Source organism: Anser anser (genome assembly GCF_964211835.1).
Source record: "Anser anser genome assembly, chromosome: 13".
In the NCBI taxonomy this organism is placed as follows: domain Eukaryota; kingdom Metazoa; phylum Chordata; class Aves; order Anseriformes; family Anatidae; genus Anser; species Anser anser.
In genome coordinates this window covers 20,773,005-20,799,926 of record NC_139734.1, presented here as the reverse complement: position 1 = coordinate 20,799,926, position 26,922 = coordinate 20,773,005, and the positions used below count along the sequence as shown (strand labels likewise).

The following is a 26,922-nucleotide window of genomic DNA, read 5'->3' as shown; positions in this document are numbered from 1 at the left end:
GTACATCAACAGCAAATGGTGTAGAAATCTCAGAAATTGTGCAGAAATCTCAAATAGCAGAAAGGGAAAGTAAAAGTGCAAGACAGCTGATCTCAGAGCACAAAGGGTATGACAGTGCCCCCATGTTATCCTCCCCCTTCCACTACAACAATCCTCTTTTAGCTATTTCCATCTGTTCACCTCTCTCTTCTTTCTACCATGCGTGGAAAATGGGCAGTTCACATTTTCCCACTCGCAGCCTGGAAAAGTGTTGAGGACAGTCATTTTATCCTTTCATCAGCTGTGATTATAGATTTTAAGTGATCCAGTCTCTTATTGTGTGAAAACAGTAGTATAAACTGCCTACTTGTCATTAATCAATAGATTACTAGCAAATTGAACTTGAAATTAAGCTGTTGCAACTCACATTGCTGATGTACACAGATTTGGAGGGGAAAGAGAGGGGTGTAAAACACAGTGAAGGACAAAGCAAGAGGAACCATGCAACCTCCTGAGTACAAAAAAATGAAACCAGATGACACCAGACACCAATGATACCAGAGCTACATAAAGTGCTCTGGTATAGGATTTGTTAGGATTGTTACAGGAACGTGGACAAGATTAGCAAGTGTATGGAAAATATTAAATCACAATATTAAAATAAATAAATAAATAAATTCCAGAAGTCCTCTTCAGAGCATTTCAGTGAGGCATCAAAAGGCAAGCTGGCATGTGCCCCACTCTTCACATTTCCACACAAGAGCTGATAGTGCCTCATTTCTGAATCAGCAAGTCTCACACGAAGATTTTTTTTTCCAGGGGTCAATTTTCCCATTGATGCAAGGAGGATTTACACATGCAAGTCCCATTAACATTAATAGGAGTTACCTACATAAATCCCCCTGCAATGATAGGAGAAAAGACCCCATAGCCTGCAAGGATCTAAGTTCTAATGATTACCTGTCAAATGGCCCTAAGCATCATCATCACTAGAAAAAGCAGACGTAGCAGCTTCATGGCTGAAAATACTTCCAAAGGAAGGGTAACTAATTGCAGTCATACAGATAAGGCAATGCAATACCAGAAGGGAAAGTGGCATAAAACTGTTTGAATATTAAGGGTTAATTCAATTAACCAAGTTAAAAAGAAAATACTCATTAAAAAAGGAATTCAAACATATCAAAGCACTCCTTCAAAAAAAAAGGTGTGAATATTGTATGAGCTCCAAGGTGCTTGAAGGATAATACAGCTACTTGTTTAAAAATTCAATTAACCTTATCTTTCTTTAACTTGATTTATTAATAATCCTACAGATAAATTGCCAGTTTTTAAAAAGTCATGTTATCTTTTGAATACATCCTGTATGACAAGCCTTAAAAACTACTTCAAATAAGCCTAACCCTCACTTTGTATGCTTAAATCATTTAAAGCAGGAACAAAATGCAGTTCAATGCATGATTTCCGTAAAATAAAAGATCAACAGTCTTATCTACTGCTATTGCAAGTAAGCTATTGGGTACTCAAGTACCATAGGAAAAGCATTTTATGTTTCCATTTGCCATATGAACAAGACATGAAAAACATTTTTTAAGCAATCAATGTAGTGTGAAGTCATAGCCTACAACTTGTAGATTATTCTGTTTTATCTAAAATCACATTTGCAGGATTATCAAACGTTGCTTCATATGGACACGAAGCTTTACACAAACTACTTGCTATCTTATGTAAACATAATGTCACACATATTAAACTTCAATCCTATTACAGATGTCAGCATGCTGAAGGTGAAGAACAGAATTATCAGAAAGTCTCCGCTAACAAATGAACTGCTTTTCTTGATTAATTGAAAGAAAACACACAAAAATGCACTTGCAAGCAAACCTTTAATTTTCATTGATGATTTCCTTGTAAACATAGAAGATGAAAAATTCAACTATGATCCCCATTACTGAAAGACGAACAGGTACTATGTCCTCCGCTTAGTTCTTTTACAGATTTGCAGATGGTTAAATACAATTACCAGATACTCATGCTTTCCAATAGGCACGAAATTGCTGCTAAATAAAGTCTGCTTAATACTATAAATATATGTAACTGCCCAACCACAAGCATCCACAAGTAACTGTTGTTTAATATTGGAAACATTTCAACGACATTTTTCTAAGGACTTTGGGATTATACACACAACGGTGCCTATCCAACAGACAAAGAATGTAAGCACCAATAAATTCATTTCTGAATTGCAAACTGGACAATGTATTATGATGCAAGACGAAATGAAGTGAACCGTATCGGTCATGCTGTAAAAAAATAAATAAATTAACCTTTATGGCACGAAGCCATTTTAAAGGCAGGAACATGCACTGCAAAACTGTACAGAAGTTTGGTTGTGTCAAGTCCAGACAGTGCTGAATATTCATAATTTTATGGCATTTTTATTTACATACAGTATTTAAGTACTGCTAGAACTGTAACTAAGTTCATGTACAAGTTTAAACTGGCTCATAAAAATTCACTGATCTCTATACTTAGACACACTGTTGATATGTTGGGTGTACATTTTAAGGTAAATCCTAAAGTAAATGCTAAATACTTTTCATCATCTAATTTGAAGAATTGTTCAGAAGAAATGCAAGTCTATCCTGGTCATTTACAACAGCGTTCTCATTTTGTAATTCTTCATACAAACTAAACTTATAAATAGTTCAATAAATTTTACTGTATAAATGTTTTATGATTACCATTACAAAACACATCATGTACACCTATCACTCTAGTTTTAATCCTATTAACTGGGATCAATATAAACCTTTGGAATTCTAAATTGAACCTTCTTCTCAGCATGGAAAACCTCAATCATCATCTAAACTTCTCAGACACCATACTTGCAAAAAAAATAATTATTGGCTTATTAGAGGTCCAATGTTGCAAAAAATCCAAGGAAATGTGACAACAGTTATGTTTAGTATATGATTTTTGGTTTTGTTAGGAAGTCTAGCATTAAGCTTAAACTGTGCTATTTTCCTGACTACAGTAAATTAAGCCACTGGTAAAAAATGTCTGATCATGCAACTGCTAAATCTTTCAAAAACAAAACAAAACAAAACCATAAAACATTCTGAATGTAAAACAGTTTCCTGTGAAAAACACCCATTGGATTATACTTCCTTCTAAATTATGGCATCAGCTTCAAAACCATACAAGATTTTTTTCACGATACAAATTAAATGATGTCTTTTGTATTCTAAAGCCATCCCAGAGCTGTTAATACTATTGCCTTTAGGTTACATTCCTAAAAAGCACTCTGAAGGACAGATGATGAAGTTTACATACAACTGTTTAATTAGCATAGACACAATGACTTTCAGTAGAAATGTCATACTTTGAAACAGGTGATGGTCTTCTGACTGGTAAGCAAAATTGCATGTTATTTACATTAGTTTTGACTTGCCTGTTTAAAAGATGTCTTTCCAAGATGTAAACCAAAACCAAACTCTCTCACAAATGAGTCAATTTTAACATTTTAAATTCAAATGTTTTGTTCTATTATATTTATTTATTTATTTTTAAGCTATAAATACCCCTGGATCTGGTGGACCTATGACTTTATTTAGAAATATCTTAGCTATGAATGAAACTATTTGAATAAGAAACATTATTCAAGCTAAGGAAATAAGGCAATCACAAATAGTAGTTATGGGCTTTTTAAACCTCTTTTTCTTATCCTTCCTCTCTAAAATTTTCGTTTCTTTCAACTGCCTTGTCTACAAAGAGAAGAGAGCCAATTCATTCTTCACTATGTTCTTTAACAGCAGTACTACCTCTGCTACTGCTTTCCTCAGGTGAGGGTTCAGGTTTTGTCTCTGGTGAATTACTGAGTCCAGACTCTTCTGATGCAATCTCATCTTCATCATAAATAATATCTTCTGGATTTGGCGGTGGTGGGCAGAATTCCTCTGTAGGAAACATTTCTTGGAAAATAGTTTCAGCCTATTAAGAAAAATAAACACAAAATAAACTTCACTTTGAAACGTAATACCTTACAGCAGTATTTCGTAGATATTTAAGATTAACATCTGTTCTTTCAGATCAATATTGATTTAATACTTTGGCCTTTTGTAAAAACATAGGAATTGCCATACCTTCTTGCAGTTCTCCAAAAAAATCTTTTCCACTACAAAAATATCTCTAGCTCCAGTCAAACATGAAGAGCTGTATGGGAAGGACCTTGCCATGTCAGGTAAGAGCCAGCTCCAGGTACCACACAAAGCGACCCGCTGCTGCCCAGAGCTGAGCCACTCAGCGTCACTGGTTGTGCCTCTGAGAGCAGATTTAGGAAAGGAAAAAAGCAGCTGTGTGCAGCAGCTGGAAGAGAGGAGCGAGAAGCAGCCCTGCAGCCCCCAGGGGCAGTGCAGCAGGAGGGCAGGAGGTGCTCCAGGCACGGAGCAGCAGTTCCCGAGGCCCGTGGTGGAGCTGGCTGTCCCCTGGGACCCCACACTGGAGCAGGGGCAGAGAGTGACCATGAAGGAGCAGCGGGGATGAAGCCTTATGGACCGACTGCAGACCCCAGGGGAGGTAGAAGAGGGTGGATGGGATAAAGGTGTTTTTAGTTTTGCTTTTAGTTCTCATAGCTTTAGTCTGTTAGTGGTAGATTACATTACTTTCCCTTACGCTGACTCTGTTTTGCCCATGACGGTAACTGGCGAGTGGTCTCCCCATCCTTATTTCAACCTATGAGCTTTTTTCATCAACTTTTCTCTCCCTGGTGCTGAGCTCCCTACTGGTGTTAAACCACCACAACATCCATAAAGGTTTTCTTTTCCAAGCCCCTAAGCTTCCACGGCAAATGGAGACACAGATCCTGGTTATGTTTTGGGTTTCTTCAGAGTGAGAGGAATATTGCCTCTCAATTTTGTCTATTTAGGAAACTTACGCCCTGAGGATGACCCATGATAAGAGCTCCCACGTAGGAAAGAATACAGTTCATCTTTATATTGTATTTTTACCAGACACTACACTGAAAAAGCTGACAGTAGGGTCAGTTAATGCCAACTGCAAAGGCTGATTACGTGATGCGGATTCCTGGACAAGGGGGAATTGTTTTCAGATTAATACATCATTGAGCATGTACCAAACAGCTTTCTGTGATAAACCTCACTGCGCACCAGCAGTGGATTTGTATCACCTGCACATGGATGTAGGGCTCCATTATTAACTGCTCAAATGACCTTGTCTACTCTCGGTTCAATTTAATTTTTCACTCTGCTTCCTAAATTTCACTTTTCCTTACCCATTTAAAATCATTTTAAAACTATTTATATTAGTATATGAAGAAATATATATATATAAATCTATTATCTACTGCAAAAAGATGAGTCTGTAATTTCAAAACCCTGACTAATAAGTAAGTCTGGAGGACAAGGGGATGCAAATATCCTACAAAAGGTTTACAAGCTAAGTTTTTGAAGGTAAGAAAAAGACTTTTGATTTCAAGTTTGCGCTTGCCCTTGACATTCCAAAAACATACTTGAATTACTACATGTAATAGAATACGGATGAAGAAAAGTACCATATTTTGCACTAAACATATGAAAAAATAGAACAAACACTCCATGCTGCATTTCTGAACAATTTTTCAGCCTCCAATTAGGCAGTGACCAAAAACAGTCAAGTAATTATGAGGTTGAACGTGGAAAGAAATTCTCAGTATCTTATCTATGTAGGACATCATGACATTGATTATAATTGAACAATTTAATGGTATAGCATGCTTTCAGGCCTAACAATTTTTTAAGTTAACCTTACCCAGCTGAAGTCATGCAGAATAACCAATAATAATTTAACATCTCCTTCATTACAGCACATTGATATTTATTGTAATTAAGTTAGTAACTACTAAATATTGAAGCAACAATTTAAGTGTACCAGAGCTGTACCAAGTGTGTATGTTTGAATTAAGCATTAAGACATAAGCATGCAAAGCATTTGCAGTTAGATATTCTAATTTATAACTGTTAAACTACTTAAAGTTGAACAAAACTATGTTTTGTTGTTACTATGTTTTGATGGCACATAGAGTAATTGTATGGGCTTTTGTAGCAACATTTACAGAGAACACTACCAAACTAACAGAGCTTGGAAATACAGCATGCTTTAAAAAGTATGAAATCCTTCCAGATAAAGAAAAAAAAAAAAAGGAAACAGGTTAAAGCACAAATATTGGCATGACATCATAATGCTTTCTTATAAACATGAAGATGCCTCAAATCTGAAATAACTCAGGGAACATTGCATACTAATTCAGTACATGACAATTCATGTCAGGTTGTAGAGAGCAAAAAACAGAAAACTGGAAGCAATCTGGAAGAAATCTGTACGTACAGAATTTGAAGGAATCATAAACAGGACTTTACACTTGATTAAGCCTATCCTCAGGGCAAATAAATACAGACATTAAAATTTTAATCAATATTATACTAGAATTTAGAAAACTAAATTAAAATAAAACAAGAATTAAGTCATCTGTATACTGAGATAATCAGTTGTTAGGTTGTGATACCTCACCTTCTAAGTAACGTATCACCAATACAATCAAAGAGCATAACAGAGGAATTAGAAATACTAATGGTAATGAAAACATAAATCATAGGAATTATCACTAAAACAGTAAGCAGAATTGATTAGAGAACTTATATTCAATTTTCCAAGCAATCCCAAGAGTAATACACAGTTTTTTGTTTGTTTTTTTTTTTTAGTTATTAATAGCTTTCTCATCCATGAATTTGTAATTATCTCACGTTTAGAGATTTTCACCCGTTGCTAGGAAGATAAAAGGGATTTGGGGGTAGAGGGCACACCAACTTACATTTGTTTTCTCCAATTGTCTGGAGAGTACCTGTACACTAATTGGGAAGGGTGTGTCCTAACTTTGAGTTCTGCTTTATTTTCAGCCCAGTCCTTATTTGGTCCTCACATACACTTCATGTTGTTTTTTTTCTTCATGACTTTTAATTATAAACATGTTTATACTAAATATTTTTCACTCTAAATAGTGACCATGTATTTCAAAATTTAAAACAGGTTAAAAAAAATGTAACTCCTACTCTTTCTGAAAACCACTGTCAGGCTCTTTCAATTGCTTCTCCTCTGAGATATGTCCAGTTAACATCTACCTCACTGACTGCCAACAGATTTCACATGAAGGCAAACTACAGTACTTAGATTGTGTACATACAGCTTGATCTATAATACCACTACTCACCCATTGGTAATAATAGGAGCTCTTAATGCAGAAAAAACAAAGCTGAATACTAGAAATGGTGGCTGTCTGAATTAGAAATAGGCTGATTTAAAACAAATTTAAACAGCTTTTAACTTGCAGTGTTTCAAGTAACTGTTGAAAAAATCTCTTTAAAAAAAGAATTCATTTACAATTTAAAACTGCTACCATAATAATTGTCTTGCATTATTTTTTGTCTTGACAATCCTTTTGTCCTATCAGGAGGCAAATGGTTTCCTAGTAAAGGAAAACGAAGGGTACTATTAGCCCTTAATTACACTGTTCTGACCCTACAGTTCAGGCTATGTCAGCCTTTACATTTTAAACTCTTATTTTAAGAGGTTTATGACTTACTCATAAAAAATCTTGCAACTAGTTAGAAGATGGCATGCACATTCTCTGAAGAGGGCCATTAAAAAAACAGCTTTAAAAATGAGTAGTGCCAGTTAATCCTACAGAGGTGTAAAATTGTTCTCATACATTAGGTTTGAAAGTACCTTGACATCGCAGTGACTGCTGTGGTACATTTGCCTAAGAATTTATACCTTCCTTATCAAAGCACACCTTTGAATGGAAGAGCAAAGGAGAAGCATTCCTGTACTCTTCTTGTGTTGAACAAGTCGTAAACTGCATATTCTCAAGATCTTGTTGTCTTCTGCTCAATAGTAGCGGGGAAGGCACAAACAGATATTTAATGTGCAGTTCCTTGACAATTTCTATGTAACTACCCTTGATGATCTGGTGTTCCTGAGTACTCTGTCTATTGCCAAGAGAGAAGGCAGCTACTTCAGCACTTCTCCATTTACTCTTTGACTAGGGAGCTTCTTCACTTGCTCTTTCAGAGCACTAGTACTGTGTCTCAAAGTGAGTACTGGTCTGTTATGCCTACTACCAGGCAAGTTGCAAGTAGGTCTCAGTTCAGGATTCCACTTAGCTGGAACTACATACATAGACACTGAGAACTTAAAGTCAAAACTGAATGTGATTTGGTGCCAAATACTACCTCAAGATGATGAGTTGAGTGAAATTCCCCTCAATGACATCAGAGACACAATTACGCCATAAATTTTTAATGCAGTGGTACTAAAGCAAAGGGAAGGTAAGCTTAACAGGTAGCTTAACAAGCGGACTAGTAATTATGTTGTTTTTTTCCCCCCCTTTTTTTTTCTTCCAATACGTTTTGGGTTTGTGGCTGTCTCCTGCAGGTATTGCACTACTTTGACAATTTTTCCAAGATGAACTGTAGATGGGCTTTTCTGATCGACCTTTAATTTATACTGTTTCTCTACTAATTTATCTCTTCTTTAACCTTACAGACAAAAGACTACACATTTTGGGGAGTTATCTTCTGTACTTCTGAACTGACAGTTTTTCCTTTCTACAGTGTTAAAGGAACCATCCTCCCAACATCATCATTTTCAGGTACTGCTGCCTTATAAATGCCCTTTACCTTTTCAGATTAACCATCTACTACTCCTAATGTTACTACACTAACTGTCCTTTTCTGAAGTTTCTTCCATTCTCAATTCCACTGACATTCACTTTGCTTGTTAAGTAAGAATTTTGTGTGTCCAGCTGCGAAGCTTTATAGCTGTATTTGTATTGATTACCTACCATAAAGCAGAATAACCCAGAACAAAAGCATGGACTGTATTTAAAGCTGAAATTCTGCAACCAAAAAAAATTGGTCTGACTAACCTGTTTGACAGCACAGTCATTTCCTAAAGCAGAGTCTGGGCCAGAACAGACATACACATTTGAGGGTAAGCTGCTGTATGAATTTCTGTCGATTCCTGAAGAATCTCTCATGTTGAAGTATACTGCCCAGAGGACTCTGGGTTTTTCCAATTCTTCATTTTCAGTCTCTAGAAAGATTAAAAAAAAAAAGTGTTTCCCATAATCAATGTTTATATGTAATAAAATAAAAACATAATCTAGCATACTAGAAGTCAATTTATTAACAGGAAATTACATTAATAAACATGTATTTTCAAATTATTTAATTAATTTTACTTTCCATTCTTTTCTGAGGCACTCTTTCATCATAATTCTGTTTTCCATAATTATGCAAACTCTACTTATTCTGTACATGGTATGCCACAGAAGAATGCCTTATCACATAATGGAAGAGTACCAAGAAGCCTGGGTCTAACTTTAACCACTTTTCACTTTGTGTTATCTAGTTTACTCAGGAAAGACTCCATGTGTGTATGATGGGTTAAAGAAGTCCTCCATGGGTTGAACCAACTCAGAACTGCATTCCATATGCAAAGACTTTTTTTTTCATGCGTACTTTTTCCTCCTCATTTAATAGTTTATCTTTGTATGGGAACTCCTTCCACAATGGACCTTTGTATGATTCAAAGGTTGGGCATCTTCAAGCCAATATAAGGAGACTCGACAAGGCTCATGCCTTAAATCAAAGGCATTGTTTAAGGAAAAAAAAAGTAATATCACCCCACTCTCCCTTACTAACAGTAGATAAAGAATTAGCTAAAATCAGAGGCATGCTATTTGAGGTAAGTAGTATGTAAAATCCCTATACTTTGGAAACACTTCTGAATGAAAATAATTGGTTAATTTACCTACACTTGTTGAGGTGTATTGTAACACAGTACAAGTCATTACAAACACAAAATGACCATTAGCTACACTGTGCTTGTTCATCATTTATATATTCTTGTAGTTACTTTGCACATTGATATAATCCCTCTCATATAGGCAAAGAAAAGCTCGGAAGACGAAGGTCACTTTTTAACAGTGCAGAATGCAATGGAAGAATACACAACATAGATTCTGAGCTTAATAGATACTATTTGTTTGGCATATTTGCCGTCCCCTTTTTGGTATTTTAGCTCCTCTAAAATAAATGAAGCCTGTAAAAGACCTTGTGAGATTTACTTCTTTCCAAGGAAGAAACTACTAGGTAACAACATTCAAAACAGTATTTTAAAACAGTTGAATTAGAAAAAAAGAGATAAATCTATGCTATTTCTTCAGTATCTTTTTATAACTGTCAAATACTTTAAAAAAATAGGTGCTAACCATCTTGAACAATTTGAAATATAAATTAAATTCATCAGCCTGTGAAAGTCTGAGCCTTAATACAGGGCAAGATGCTCTTTAATATATTTAAAAGTTCACATTGCTCATAAAAGTTACTTCTTCCTCATTTAGGCAGGAAAATGAATGGAGTCCTCTTCTCCAGGTGACTTTGCCTCTTTGACCTGCCATGGCCCAGTGCTCACTTTATCTGGTGATTCATTTTCAATAACTCCAACAGTATTTGTTCTGACATTTTAATTAAAATACGACCACTACCTCATCCTGATGATAAAAAGGCCTATGTGTCAGGGAAAACTAGCTTTTCAGTGCCTCAGTGCACCTGAGGACCCCTATGATCACGGAGTTTCTACAGAAGAATTTCAGTCAGGTTCTAAACAATATATCATTTCAGAACTGGATCACTTTAAACATTAAGATTAATGCCATCTCCCCTCCCCCAATGACTAGAAGACGCTAAACTGCAAGCTAATCTTTTCTTCACCAACTGAGTCTTCAAAACACTTGCCATTGTGTTGAAAATTTAAGATATACTTTAAAGGTTAATGTTTGGAAATTAGCAGGCTTTAAATTAACAAATACAAGCATGAAAAGTGTTTGCAGCATTCCAATCTAATAATGTTTTCATTTGCAAAATGTTTTCTATTTTCTACTTGTAAACAACATATTCGTTTTGTAAAGACAAACTAATTAAAAAAATACTTTTTTAGGACATCAAAATAAAGCTTCCCTTTCCTGTAAGAAGAGAAGTTAAGAAAATGCATTTTATTTAATCTTTTACTTTCTATTTAAAGCACTTTGCTGTCTAATAAGACAATAAGGTATTTGCTTTTTCATTAAAGGGTAGAAGAAAAAAATTAAAAAATGGGAAAAAACATAGGAAAACAAAATTGCGAGAAGCAGAAACCATCCTTTTATGAAACATTTTCTTGGTTACAGAGCCCTGAGAGGAAAAACAAAGACTGTGTACATAAAAGACTGCCTTTTTTTTTTTTTAACATGAGAAAATTCTACCTGAATACACAAAGTTAGGAGTGAAACTTAAGAGCAACTACTATAAGCAAACCGATTATGTTTTAAAATATATCCAAAACTTACTACTTTGTGTATATACAAACACTTCCACCGACAGCTGAGCATTGGTTTCTCATAGTAGAACTACTGTTTACTGCATTTAAGTATAAGCACACTATTTAAAAAAATGCTTTGCCAGAGTTAGAATATAGCAGCAGCTTCAGTGTGCACATTATCTGTTATATGAGCATCTATCAAAAATACAATTAAATTCAAGATCTTGTGATTTAATTTCAAGTGTTTCTGTGAAACTAGCTCAAAGGAACTAGCTCAGGGACAACTGCTTTGTCAACAACAACTCTGTGAAACTGTCCATCTTGAGGTCCATGAAAGTAGCTGGCAAAGTTTCTTAAATGTAGGATCAAATAATTAATTACTGGAAACAACTGGAAATCTGTCTTCCCAGTAACACCACAGTGAACAAAGTCTTTACACTTCCACTGCTTAAAGCAGAATCCAGAGAATTTCAAAGCAGCAAGCAAGGAAGCACTTGAAGACAGAAAGGATGAGTAACAGCTTTAGAACAGGAGAAGGCAAATAAATTCTGCCTAATCTGGCAGCTGGAGGAAAAAAGCAGACCCCTAACTTTTGGGGTTTTGTGATTTAATTAACCCCTAACTTTTGTGGGTTTTTGTGAAGAAACCAGGATAATGTAAAAAAAAAAAAAAAAAAAAAAAGGAAGGAAACAAGTGCACAAATACTTCATTTCTCTACTGAAAAACATGCCAAGGAGCAAATATGTTGCCATGTGCTAAAAAAGAGCTAAAATTTAAAAAGGTTCTAGACACCTAAATCTACAGTCCCTGTACACTGAAGTTAAACTACAGAAGAACTACTGAAGAACACTTGAAGCATTAGATCATGAAATATAAGAAACCTGACATTTGCCTAATTGTGATCCCCCTCTGAACACAGATTCTTTCACTCTGAAAAGCTGTCTTCTAAGTAGCAGCTTACCCCATACATTCATCCAGGTGACGGATTCAGACGTTCAGTAACAGATACTTTAGATAAAATGGCAAGCTCTATTTTTTATATAAAATATATTTATTTTTACCTTTTCCTGTTTCAGTATTTAGATGGAATAACTTCTGTACAACAGGCTCTAAATCTTCCCTAGCAGTTTTAGTTGATGGACACGTTAAATGGACTAAATCTGTAAAAGAGAACACAAATTAACTACAATCACCAGTACGCAGATATACAGATGTCACTTAAAATTTTTTAAAAGGTACAGCAGGCTTTTAGAAGTCACTGCTCTTCATATAAATCACTTCCTTTAAACCAGATTAGGGCTGTATTATGGAAATACAGATATACACCATACATATATAGTTGTTAAGAACTTTATTGGTGAACCTTTGCACAAACTTAAAAAGGAACGAAATCTACAGGATTACACATTTTAAAACAGATACTACATTTCAGCTCTTGTCCACATATTTAAAATACTAACTCCTGTTCCAAAGAAATGTTGCCAAATTACTTCAAAACAAACAAAAAGCCAACAAAACACGAATCCCGTATGCTCTCATCCTCCACAAAACACACGAATTATATTAATTCCAACGGAATCTACTCATTCTTCTTCTGAGTTCTTGAGTACACGAGGGATCCATGTCCCAATAACTGTCTTTCACACATGAATCTCACAATTATCTCTCTCCTCCATATAAACTGGTAAGATGAAAGTATAATTTAACATCAGCAGTGCAGACAAAGAGAATATCATTCTATGAATAGATGCCTACTGATAGCAGGAAAAGCAGGAGCAGGAGTCTGGATGAACAAACATCAGTTAAGGATCTCTAGAAACACCAAGAATATTCTTGAGTACATTCCATAATCCTTGACAGTCCAATAGTTCAACAACATAGTACACCCACAAATACCAGTTCTTTCATCAACACCCTCCAACAACAACTGAATTGGGACTGAGCAGAAATTTGGAATTTTGATTCCGTGCCTGCTTAGGCTACTCAAGCTTACTTCTCGGTGCACTATCTTTCTTCACTGAAGGAAAAAGTCTGAGCAAGACTTCCATTTCTTGTATTGTACTAAACAGTAAATAGGAGATGAAGTGAATAAACGCATATTTTAATTTACTTTTCAAGTGGGCTGGCACTTCGCTATTTCTCTCCAGCCATAAGGACAACAAAAAACATTGGGAACAGAGTCGTGTTTTGGTAAGCCACACTGAATTTAAAGATGAGCACTGCTGAGCATCAGAGAACTGCTCTGTGATGGAAATTGTAACACACACAATCCCTTGCTACAACATAACAGAGAAGCTCTACAACGTTTTATTTCTCTACCTTTTTACAGGATAGCAGAAGAGTTTTGTGTTTAGGTAAGGGTGAATTTATGCTAGGTGGACAAGTAATAACTTGTAACTTGCAAAACTGATATTACATACTTGATTTCAAGTGGTGCTCTGTACACATAAAAAATCACAAGGCTCAGCAATCCCATATTGGAAAAGATGACATGAAAAGGTTTTGGACCGTAAGATACTTGTGGAACTGTGTAACTGATCAAAAATCAACTTACAGCATGGATAAATCGGTGTCACTAAAGTGAATTTTGTATTTGTGACGATTCACAATTTTGGTTAAATAACACAGATTTGATATTTGGATTTCTTGCTCATGTCTGAGTTTTCATGAAAATAAACTGCTGAACAGCTTCTTCATGGAGCACACTATTCCTTTATTTGTTCTGTTTTGCAAACTAGTGAAATTGCTGACTCTTAGATAAGATGATCACTCAGTGTAGTTTGACCTCTTCTGTCCCGTTGGTCTCTCACAAGATAGAGCTCTGCTACATTATCCCACCTGAATTTACATCCGTTAATTCAGATATTCAAAAGACACATTTTAAAGTTTATAAACCCACCTAATTGTACTCATTTGCTACTGAACAATTACCTGGAAACTCATCAGTAGTGAAGTATCTGTCAGAGCATCATGATGTCGAGCCTATCTTTGTACAAATTCACGGACTCATTTGTTTTCATCACAATATATTTTTGATCAATTTCATAGCGAAGTACAGCTATGATGTTACTTCAAATGAATATGACATTTTCCTTTTCACTATGAAACCCAGCTGCATTTGTTTCATCATTTCATTCACAAGTACACCAGAAATGTCTTGAATGATTTTTTTGGCCCCAGTTATGCTACAAAGTTTGACAAGGACTCCAAGAGGGTCAGAATTTTAACCCTTCCTGCTCTTCCTTTGGATTGTACGCTAACACACACAAAATCACCTTCAAACATTAATACTCGTTTTTGAATTTAACCAAAATCAAACTTTGTATCTAAAAGGCGCATGTGCTAAAAAAAAAAAACAACAAAGGCAAATGAAAACAGGTGGCGATAATGAAACTCTCCCTGTATTGTTAACTAAATGTTTACAACTCCAAACACTGTAATACAACCTATTCTTTCCTCAAAAAAAAAAAAAGAATCGCTATAAATCACTAAAGTTCACATGATTTACTTCCTATAAAATCTTTTTTATTACCTTTAAGGTTATGGCTATGAGTTACAGTCATCAGTATATATTTTGATTATATTTGATTTACTCAGGTATAACTGCATTAGTTACAGTGGTTGCCAACATTTGTCTTCAAGTAATTCTTCTAGCAAGAAGAACGATGAGTTTAGTTCATGATTTCATCATTACAGTCTCAATTTTTAGGGCAAGTGAAGGAGTTTGGTTCCACTCAACTGGCAATACAGATTATGTGCCTGTCATTTATGCAGTGTGATCAAAGCGCAGATGTATTTGTATACTTATCTTAAATAATTGTTTGAAAGAGAAATCAGTCAGGTTAAAACCTATTCACAGATAATGATGTAAAAATTTAAAAAATATATTTATATAAATTTATGAAATAGTGCCCTTTACTAAATAACTATTTCATTTATATACATGAAGACAAATTTCATTAAAGAATGTAATACATTTTTTATGAAACTGAAGGAAAATGGAGAAAATTAAGTAACACAAACTTAATTTTTCAGCATTACAAAAATTCTCATGAAACTAATAATTACATCTGTTTAGCATGAATCCTTTAGTTTCACATCCTGGCATATGCATTGTATAAACCCTTAAAAAAAGTAAACCTGCTATTTAAAGGACTAAATATTAACGTTATGCTTTACGGCACTGAATTTCTTAATTGCAGATTTATCACTTTATCACAAGTAAGAAATATAACTTTGAGTGACTTAATAATTTAGTTCACTCTTCTTTCATATGCAAATACCTGAGTTCAGGCCTGGGTACCAGTAAAATAAATTGGTCATTATTACAATTTATTACTCTGTTGTTGTTGTTAAAAAGCGTTAGTCAGATGATGTCTAATTCTACTTATATTCCAGAGTGCCCCAGTCTTGTAATCTGAGTAACGGAAAGCAAAAAAAAAAAAATAGTTTGGAAGGAAAAATAAGTACCCCATATGACTATTTTGTTGCTTATCTCATCTATTTGAAGTTCACACAAAATACCAACAAAAGTCATAAAGCTCTGTACTTATAAAACTCTTAATGGAAATACTGGGAATGTCCCTTCAAAAAGGTCATTTCTTAGACAGAATTAGAAAATCCAATGCAGAATTAAACAATAATAAAGTTCTTAAGTGCATTTTCGTATCTTTTCCTCAAACAAATCATGATGCACTCCTTAGAGTACAAGACAGAGAGTGTAAGCTTAGACATAATCTTACCTCTGCCAAACCTTTCAGAAATTAAAAAGCCCCAAAACGTAGTGTACTTCAGGTACTTCAGCTAAGGTAATCCATTTTCAAACAAACTCTAAGGACATGTCATCAGTAAGATTCACGTGCTTTAAATTATTACTATTTTTAATGGAAAGATTTATTATTGTATAAGTGAAAATAAATATACTAGTCTAGTAGGAAGTAATACAGTTAAGAGAACATATATCCCATACTTACAAGTGTCCTTCATGCATGTCATAGTTGAGGAACACAACTCAATGACACAGACTGCTGGTTGTCCTAGATCCACTGGAGGCACTGTCAAAATGGAAACCTGCCAAGCAGAAAGAGAAGAGAAAATTCTGAATATCACACTAATTTTAAATGTAATGTCATCTATGCTGTATTAACCTACACTGAAATGTTACAAACTGCAACTCCTATGAACTGCTTAATTAAAAATGGCTATGCACTGTACTGCAAGTAAAACACAGTATTAAGAATACCATAGGTAATTATTAGACCAATAGCCATGTAGCACAGTTTGGAATATAAAAGATTTAGGATACCCAGACATATGTATATAAACATACACATTGATTTGTGGGAAGTTATTGAAAGATAAACCTATTAAGTTTAAAAATCTTTATGTTTTTGCAAAAATAAAAAGATTATCTAAGCCTCACACATATTTACCAATAAATTCATACCTAGGTATATGTATGGTCACAGAAACCTGTGTATGTGCTCAGTCACCTGCAAAAGTTTATCAATCCCATAAATATGTATTTCTGCAACATATATAAAAAGCTCTCGAGGAGCAGTTGTTATTCCCATATATACAACCCATGATGCATGTGTTTCCTTTAAGAAACAGAAAATCCTGTTGGCAAGAGCATTGGTATGTGAGAATGAGAGTACTTTAATGCAAGACTACTAGTAACAAGATTTAGGAAGGACAGGCTTCTCGTCTGTATTCTTATTCTGTAGATAGTATTTAACCTGTAAAAATTAATGGAAGCACAGTGTACTGAAAAAAAAAAAAACAACACAGACTGCAGACCTTAATTCTAAAGGGTATTAAAGATTGACAAAGCAGAAACATTTGAAGAAGGATCTGAATATGTATGAAAGGAATCTCAAGCTATAAAAGTGAATGTTATAAAACAAAAATGTTCGAACAAAGCTGAGACAAGAAACTGCGTTAATTACCATAGCATCAAACAACAGAGAAATCCAAGTCATTAAACTACAATAGAGTAAAATTACGAGCAGTTTTAGAGAAACTAATGAATTAAACAATTATCAGTAGAGATGGCTGACCAAAAAGCTTGATTCAAGCAGAAACCAATCCATAAACTAATTCATAACACTTAAACAACAGTTTAAATATCAATACATACAATTCATAAAGAAGTAAATGATACAAAATTGGTATATACCTGCTGCTCTGAATCTGTCTTTAGTACAGATTGATCTGTAATGAGCACTGCTCTGGAGATCTGCCTACAATTAAAAAATAAATAAAATTGTGGTATTGAAACATAAAAAATTGCAATTTGGATTCAGAGTTTTGGCAATTCCAAATTATGCATAATACTGTGGGAATGTTATTTAAGCATACAATCTTTATTAGTATGATTACTGGTGAGACATTTTGCCTGTTGATAAAGTAGGACCACATCTGGAACATTAATATACTATTTTAATTGACAAAAATAAATGATGAATTAATGAGTCAGTGCCATTATATAAAGCAGCATGAATATCCTTCCGATTTAAAAAATTATTTTATTTTATGAAGATTAGTAGCAGCATGTTAGAAGACTTTTTACGTTCCAAACAGCACAGGACATTTTGGACTAATGGGAAATATACTACAGTGGGGCTCGTGAATTCAAATCTCTACTCTTCCATGGCCTATAATTATTTCTGCATTGCACCTTTTACTATAGTTTTGTTTTCATATCTGCAGTATTTTGAGGACAAAGGCACCATATGTCCAATGCTTTTGGCAACAACAACAAAAAACAGAGAAAACAAGGACTTTTTATTTTTCTCTATACCTGAACAAATTTAAAGAAAGAAGAGCAAAAGCACCTGCACCCTCTAAGCACTTTTTAACAAACGTGAAACCCCTAATGCACCTACTGGATTTTTTAAAAGGAAAAGGAAAATATGATTTAGACGAGCCTTTAAGGAAACATAAACATAGAAAATACATTATGCTCTCAAGTATATGCAAGGAAGACGAAAAACTATGCACAGAACTAAGCTATGCTGCAAAGATTAAGCAGGAAACAATCTCTTTAATTTGCACTGTGCTCTTTTGTTTTAAGAGACATAGTACGTTTACTGTTTTGCTACATACCTGTAACATACATTTCTGCATACGCTCTCTGAAAGGTAACTGTCTTCCACAATAAAATAGTTGGCACTTATTCTTTGTCCAAAATGATCAATAATTGCTTTGCATCTGTTAAAAAATTTGAACCAAACTAATAAACTCAGATATAAAGTAACAAAAGTATACACATTTTTCAATTTTGAGTTACATAGAACATCATTTATGCGGGTCAAATGATCTGTACACATTTATCATGTGAACCTCTAAATACACATCTGAAATTGATAAAGAAATCATATATTTATACATTCTACATGGTATATATGACATTTTTTACATACAATTTCACTAAACAATAATATTAGAACATTAATAAAGTAGCCGCTTTTTAAGGAAAACAAAACGTGAGCTAGTAACACTGCTATTTGCTTGTATGTGAAAATGGCGTCAAGTTTCACAGTTCACAAAGCGTGGAAAAGTCATACTCTTAATGACTTTGTAGGTGTTACCCTAACACGGTGTTATTCCTGCCCCCCACCCCAGCAACCTTTACCAAAGGCAAGTTTATTTTCCTAATAATTGACAAATAAAACGGTAAATTAATTTAAGAGATGTAAGAAAAGATCTGTGAGAAATGTTTGCATCAGACTTTCCCAGAGAACTTTTCTAAGCTTCTAAGACTGTATTATTTGTGGTTAAATATAACATTTATCTCTAAGTTACAAACAAAAAGGGTAACTGCTTTAAGAGCAGCACAAATGTTCTTAATAGATACTGTTTGATTGCATTGCAAATGTATTCAGTCATTTGCCTCAGACAACACTTGAAAAGTCAAAAACAACCACCCACCAAAAAAAGCCTCTCTGAATGTATGCAGGTCAAAATGATACAAGAATAATTATATGTTGTGACATTAGTATATAAATTTTCAAGAGACAAGTGTACATAAAACAGATTAACATTAATAAATGGTAGAGAAATGCCAACCACAGGAAACAAATTATTCAGAGAGCTTAAATTGAGAACAGGATACAAATTCCCCATTTTAATGGGGAATTGCATAGAGGTACTAACTAAAACCAGCCTCTACTGCTGATTCCTCTACGGATAACTGTATTCTTGTTATATTCATTACTCAAGGTTACACTGTGATTTGTAATCTGTTTAATTGTAGCTGTTTTACTCAAACTGAGAGTTGCAAACATTTTGAGAAATCCCTGCAGGTTTAAATAGCACCTATTTTAATGAATGTGTTTTACTATCTGAAGTGTAAGTAAAATATGTTCACTACAATTTCTTTCTTTATAACTTGTATCCATCTTCTAAGGGTCTTTAAGGCTTAATACTGATTTCTAAGACAAGATTTTAAGATTTTTCTGTAACTTCAGAAAATTTACTGTAAAAATAGAGTGAATTAGCTTTACCTAACATATGCTTGATATGTGAGTTACTGTGGTGTTTTTTTTAATTAAATACTTCTGAACCAGCATCTCAATTTTTTTTTACACACGTGCATACACATGCATGAGCAACATGTAAAACATCAGCAGGATGCCTAACGGAGATCCCTTAAAAGATTTAAATGTTTTATTGCAGCACAATTCCTGTATAAGTAATTATCTGACATGCAAGTTATGCCTTACAAATAAACAAGACTTTTGTAGCTTCAAGTTACTCATTAGCTTCTGTGCTCAGAAGGGTCTATACAACTACAGAAGATGAGAACGAAACGTAAGTAAGTAACAGCAGCCAGTCGTCACTAGCTTTAGCAGCGTTAGGATTTCACCGTTGCTTCTTCTAGTCAAAAATGAGAACTGAAGAAGGGTGCAGGCTATGCTTATGCAAAAATGTACGAAGTTAATAACAAGTAAGGAGAGTTGTATAAAACTTCTAGTGCCTATTTCGTAGGAACCTGGATGCTACATAATACACCGACATTCAAATGCAGCAGGTAACTTGCAAAGCAGTAATTAAAAGTCTAATGGTACAAGTATTGTTTAACTGGAAACATGCGGTACTTTTTGCACACTTCAAATCGCATTCTGTTCAACATGTGTTTGTGTTTCTCTTGCAACTTTAAGAAGTTTTTTCTGAACGTTAACCTGATTTCTTTCTCAAGCACTCATTTGAATACTGCAAATAAACAAGGAAGTCAAGCCGCTACAGTTCATATCTAATTATAACCTTTCTTATTGTTTATGAAACAATTTCCCCTGCCACCCCCCTAAACATTATCGAAGGGGAAAGGTTGATTAAATGTCATGTTATATCACTCAAAGCCACCAAAAGCAACTACACACTTTTTATTTTCCTGCTAAGTGTTGTTTCCTCTCCTTTGTTCAGGAATAGCTATCGGGTCATACACTTGATAAGATTTTAAACAGAAAAAGAGATAATGCTTTTAATATCAGTCTCCACTTTACTTCAAAGGATGATGCTGAGAAAATTTCTTTCAAGTACTGCTTCCAAATATGGAAGACACTTATGCACTGACATTATCAGGTCTCTGTCATCTGATATGTGTTGGGACAATGAATCATACAGAACCCTCCATTGACCTTCTTTCAATGTGTCTAGATAAAAGGATGAAAATTAGAATCCATCTCCTTGCAGTGCCACGAGTTATAAATGTACTTTATAGGGCTCATTATCCAAACTAATGGACTAAGGGCGACATCCTTGAAATGGACTTACCAGCACTGACAAAGCCAGTATGCAATATTTCAAGACAGATATGTAAATGACTATGTGTTTGCTATATCTTTTTATTACAGACATATAAATTTCCATTTATCATACCTTTTCCATTTTTGAGACAGAATTATTTAATTGGAAATGTATTTAAAAAGTGATCAATATAAAATGTCTACCATTAGTATTAATGCAACCCATGTAATTTAAAATAATCTAAAATTTATCAGATAAAGTCAGATAAATGATGTACAATAAAAATGAGAAAATAACAAAAAAGAAAACAATAACCATGAATACATTCAGTTTGCTTTTTCCTCAATCTAATCAACATGATGTATTTTTTTATTTTCTAATGAAGCATCAGAGTTCTATCAAGAGTACAGGATGTTCTGCTTATGTATTAGAACACCAGACCTAATCTGATACGATACCTAAAAAACCAGAAATTTTCGAGTGACTTAATGAAACTTTAAAACAAGTATGTCTAAAGGTTTGCATACTTTCATGTTGTCTTCCCTGAATATTACTTTCATGAACTTTAAAAACGGCTATGGCAACGTGATTAAAATAATTGGGTGGTTCAGGACAAAAAAATCTACTGCTCTCTCTATATACAATTACCTGTAGTAAAAAAAATAAAAAAGCAGTTCAACTAGTTATTGAATTGGTTCTTACTTTTCTTGAGCTGGACATAATGTCAGCCAAGTCTGGAAAAGAGCTGAAATGACCTATGGTAATATTTAGGGTTAAACCAAAACTCTAAATGAACAAGAAGAAGTTTGAGAAAAAAATCAAGACTGTATTTATATTTTTTCCCTACTTGTATTAAAGCACATATATTAAAGATACTAAAAAACTAACTGCATGAAGATACTGATGAAATTTGGAAGCCTATGGGAGATCTTTATAAAATAGTGATGAACATTGCATAATTTAACTATGTCTATTGTTCTGAGTTTAACCTTCTTGCGGTCAAGATAAGCTGTCTCAAACTACAGGGACAGCTGTGGTAACAACGAGATATGAATTTGCCTATTAACAACTACTATTAATGGCCTGTTGACTCAAAAGCTCAGTAACTCATGAATACCCTCATTAACAATCTGACAGATGATTTCTAGTAGGCAAAACACTGCAGCCTGAAGAGGAAACAGAGCTGGCACGAGAAGGGAATGCACAGTAAGGAAAGAGAGAACATGGAGAAAGAGAAAGAAGGGAAAGGAAATAGTGATGATCTTAGCAAGAGAAATGGTTAGTTTACTACGTAACACTAAGGAAGAGACTTTTCACAAGTAAACAGCAGTACTGCATTCTGGTGAGAGAAAATAGAAAATAAAGAGAAAATATCCCTTATGAATATCTGGATAAGAAAATACACTTAATTCAAAGAAACTTGGCTTTTGAGTGACATTTTTACTATGGTGAAAAGGATGTTTAAGACTTTTTTGAATGATTAGGAAAAAAAAAAGTTATATGATCCTGTTGCTGAAAATACTTTGTTTTAGCTACTAGTACCATGCTCTCAAAGAAACAAATATGCAGTGAAACTGGAAAGCAAACTAGTACACTGATCATTTAATTACTAATATTCCTAATAAAATGTTCCTACATATCTTATAGCTTATTTTCCAATATTTGCTGATGAATTTTTTCAATTACAGCTGGAAAAAAAAAAAAGACTCCTAAGAGCTAAAGTCTGCAGGTAGAGTAAGTAGTAACTGATAAAATGTATGCAACAGAAACCATGACAAACTACAGAGGTATGAAAAAATTGCCACTATGGAAAAAACTATGGGTTGCCTTTTCCAACTTTACACCTGCCTACAGGCCTGATATTGTAAAAGAATTTATCCTAGGATAAGAGGGCAGCATAGTTTATGACAACAATCTACCTAAAAACTCATTAAAGTCTTTTCTCTTGGAGTGACATGCATTATCAGCAAAGATTAATCTGATGAGTCTTTAGGTGAGCTCCATTTTTAAAAATGCAATAACAGAGGGCTTTGTTGTCATCTGATGAAAATCAATTAGAGTAGGTAAGGCCACAAGGAAAACTAACATCACTCATCACCAGCCCCCCGGCAGCTGAAATGATTTGTCTTCCAAGCTTGGGTGATCAGGAGCTGTAGTAATATCACAGGGAAATTAATTTAGTTTCTATATTCTAGACCCACTTTCCTTGTTCTGGAGGACCTATACACAAATTACTTTTAATCAAGGTTGATGTGTTATTAATACTGAGGAGGATCTTTGAAGAATCATTTTTTTTTAAATTGACTTAACGCATTTTTCATCTGTATTTTGTATATAAACATAAGGTTACTTATATTACCCTTACCGTCCAGATTCTTTGTCCACTACAAGGCACTGCACAGAATGGCGAAGACAATAGATACCACCAAATACTGCACACATCCTAGAAACATAAAAAATAAAGGTTACACGTATCATGACTAATTGTAAGCAATGTGAGCACTTATGTTAAGGAAGGCAAAGTATTGTGCATACTGTACTACAACATTTTTAATGAAAAGCCTTAATCTCTGAATCAGACAATCAAAAAATAACCAAAATAAAGCATGTCTGTCATATAGTTTTGTAAAAGATTTGTTAACTTTTTTTTAATTAGCATTTATCATAGTCCTCTTAATTGTTACATTAGCTTGAACACGCCTGTTACCATCCTCAGTCATTCAGGATGGAAAAGCACTTATTGACTTAAGACAGGATATCTACTGAGCGTGCTACACTGCAGATGGTATAGAGTGAGAACGTAAGACCACACAACAACCAAACCAAACTTCTACTAGAATTTCAAGTGTGATCCAGAACTTATTTCTCTACTTATATGAACTGTAGCGTGGGAACTTTACTGGCTATGAGCAGCTTAAATTTTAAGGGCGTTGAGAAGTACCCCAACAGAATAGGGTACCTCTGGTTGTCTTAGGGTGGCCTCTTGCAAGTAGCGATTCCTCTAAGTTCCACCTATATTAAGATACAGTTGCTTAAGATACTCTTTGTATGGAATAATGATAAAAAATATTCTAAAGAGAAAAAGAAACCTAAGAAAATTCAAAAGGTAAAATATACTAAGTTGTTTTCCACTTACAAAGAAGTCTCAACACTCAAAATAAAATAAATTACCAAAACATTAGACCAAAATTACAACTTATCTGTTTTTATACTATAAGGAGACACAGTTTAAATGAACTAAATTATGACAGCTAAATATGAGGAAGTTACTTTTGGATGTGTTTGTAACTTTTACAGAAAACAGCTTTTGTTAAGAGATTCTGTAACAATCTGGTCGTGCTTCTCTACTTTGCTCTGATGCATACATACAGTTGAGAATGACACTGCTGCAGCAAGGGTCAACAAATCAAACTCAGTATTGAACAGTGAACGGAAGAAATCTCTGTGGGATGAGTACGTTTTACGACACCACGTACCATGGCTGATCATAAGAAGCAATCTGCTGCTCCACCGTACACGCACTCCTGCCTAAAACGCGGCATCTCCTCCGAGACAGCTGCCTTCAGCTCCCCTCTGCGTTTCACTGCTGACTGCCTGTAACTAAGCCAGTCTCTGTGCCAGAGACTGCCCCGCTAAATCATAATTAGATTTCCCACTTTTTAAACGGTCAGTGAACCATTTTCTTCTTTCCATTTGCAGACAGTCTAGTTTGAGGGCACCTGCCTGAATCCTGGGCCCCCGTGTGAAGTCAGCCCCCTGCAAAAGTTCGTCACTTGCCAGGCTGTGTCCCCCCCACCGAAACAGGATATATGTTAGGGATTCACAAAGATAAAGCTTCATGATTAATTGTGAATTCAAGTTTGATGAATCAGGATAAACTTCCGTCCTTACTTTTTGTTCACGGTGCACTGTTTTCAGGGCATTGTTACTACAGGAATAAGACAAAACTCAGAGAATGAAGTTCTCTAGAACTCAGTATGGCAAAAGGTAAAACAGTAAGAACACTTAAAAACATTTTTCCAATTATTTTAAAAGAGAAATAATCTTTAACGTTTCCAGCCAGCATGAAAATTATTTAGTGGAACAAAGTAAAGAAAAAAAAAGGGGGAGATCTATCTGATCCCTTACAATACAGTTTCAGGTTTGGACGGTCTGCACTGTCTGATTCATCTCGGGAATCTTGACCTGCTTTTTTCCCCCCAGTAGTTCATTCAGATCAATCAGCTATCACTGGCCTCTTCTCATATATGCGGAACATAATCTGCATATTGTCATAAGCTGCACATCCTTTTCTCAGAGAGAACTGATGGGACAACCGTCAAATGCTATCAAGTGACATTTGACAATTATTCCTTTGCCCTACAAGTTAAACACAACCGTGCGCTTTTTGTGATACCTATTATTCAAAAGTAAACAGCCACTTAAAAGAAATCATGAACCAGTGCGTAGCACATTCAATGCAGTGACACGCTGTTCCATTTTGCCATACTGGAGAAGGATACCGTGAGTTTTCCAAGTTCCTGTTACTCAGCTAAGCTTTGGTGTGACCCAGCCATTTGATATTCAGCTCACAAGTGAATAGACAGAGCCCAAACTGGGAGGGCATAAAATCAGAAATGATACCTGCCATTTCATTAACAGAGTCTGCCTAGGTGTTGTATTTAAAAAAAGATTGTGTCCATAACACCCACAATACTGTAGTGCTGAAGAACATTTGTGCCTTCTTCACCCCTGACACCACATACAAGAACAGGAGGCAATAGTATCACATGTGCAGCCTTCACAGATGATGCACTTGAAAGAAACGATAATTTGCATGTTGCAAATCTGACTGCCTACAATGGAAGCCATACCGGCATTCAAAACTCACGTTAGATAGCTCAGAGACAGTTAATACCACAACACCTTTCGAACTGCATGAATGACGTGGCACGGCGAACAGCTGATGTGTTACCAACTCACAGCTCTTCTCGATTGTACTCTAAAGCACAGCAGCCTAAGGAAACGCCAACAGTATTACTAACTACGGGCCAAAGCAGAAGAGCCGGTACCCCAGACCACTTCTGCCCATGCAAAAGCAGAGAGAAGACGCCCCACATTGAATCATCCCACCTTTGGTTGTCTCAAGATTGCTGAACATGACACAAAGGTTAAACATCCACTGAAGAATTATAACAGAGCCTTGAGAAACTGGCTTACTATCTCCAATGCTGCAATCAATGACTTTTAGGCTGATAAAGCATGTGTAAGGATCTTTCAAACCAACTCAGATGAATGTACTTCATGTGGCATGACATAAAAAATAGTAGTTAATACATCCGCAGTCAAGTTTTTCTTATTTATTTCTTATTTGTTGTTTGTTTTTTGATAAATGCACTTCATTTTTCCAGCAGCTTTGAAAGAATTTTGCTGCTTGGCTGCACAAAAATGTGACTTACTATTTTCAAGAGTAGTCTGCTATCTGGTGGAGGAGGGCATGACCTGTTTTCACAGTAGGCCAGAAGAAAACTTTTATATTTAAATGAAAATAGGAAGCAATTTTGATTGCATTGTGTTAAACAACTGTAAAGAGCCAAAATACCTACTAAAACAGCCCAGCTTGAAAAATGACATGATTAGGAAGAACTTACCGAAATTATTTAAATACAGAAATTGAAATATTAAACTACAAAGCATCCCAATAATTTATGACAAAAGTAAAATCACTGTGCTAACATCACTTTCATACAACAGGCTATTCCATATAATGTGACTGCACTTCAAGTACAAGGCAACTCTTTG

The 26,922-nt window shown here is 34.8% G+C and overlaps 1 protein-coding gene across 1 annotated transcript in view; it reads right to left on the bottom strand.

Moving 5' to 3' along the window:
- Positions 1-1,843: 1,843 nt before the first annotated feature.
- CHM (CHM Rab escort protein) overlaps positions 1,844-26,922 on the bottom strand; it is a 62,924-nt gene continuing 37,845 nt past the window's right edge. The window contains exons 9-15 of the mRNA XM_083797658.1: positions 23,507-23,584; positions 18,499-18,603; positions 17,570-17,633; positions 16,365-16,461; positions 12,453-12,551; positions 8,957-9,123; positions 1,844-3,969 (exon numbers count right to left, since the gene is read on the bottom strand). Of these exons, the coding sequence (XP_083653784.1) occupies positions 3,766-3,969; positions 8,957-9,123; positions 12,453-12,551; positions 16,365-16,461; positions 17,570-17,633; positions 18,499-18,603; positions 23,507-23,584 (814 nt within the window). The 3' untranslated portion in view covers positions 1,844-3,765. The remainder of the gene's footprint in view (positions 3,970-8,956; positions 9,124-12,452; positions 12,552-16,364; positions 16,462-17,569; positions 17,634-18,498; positions 18,604-23,506; positions 23,585-26,922) is intronic.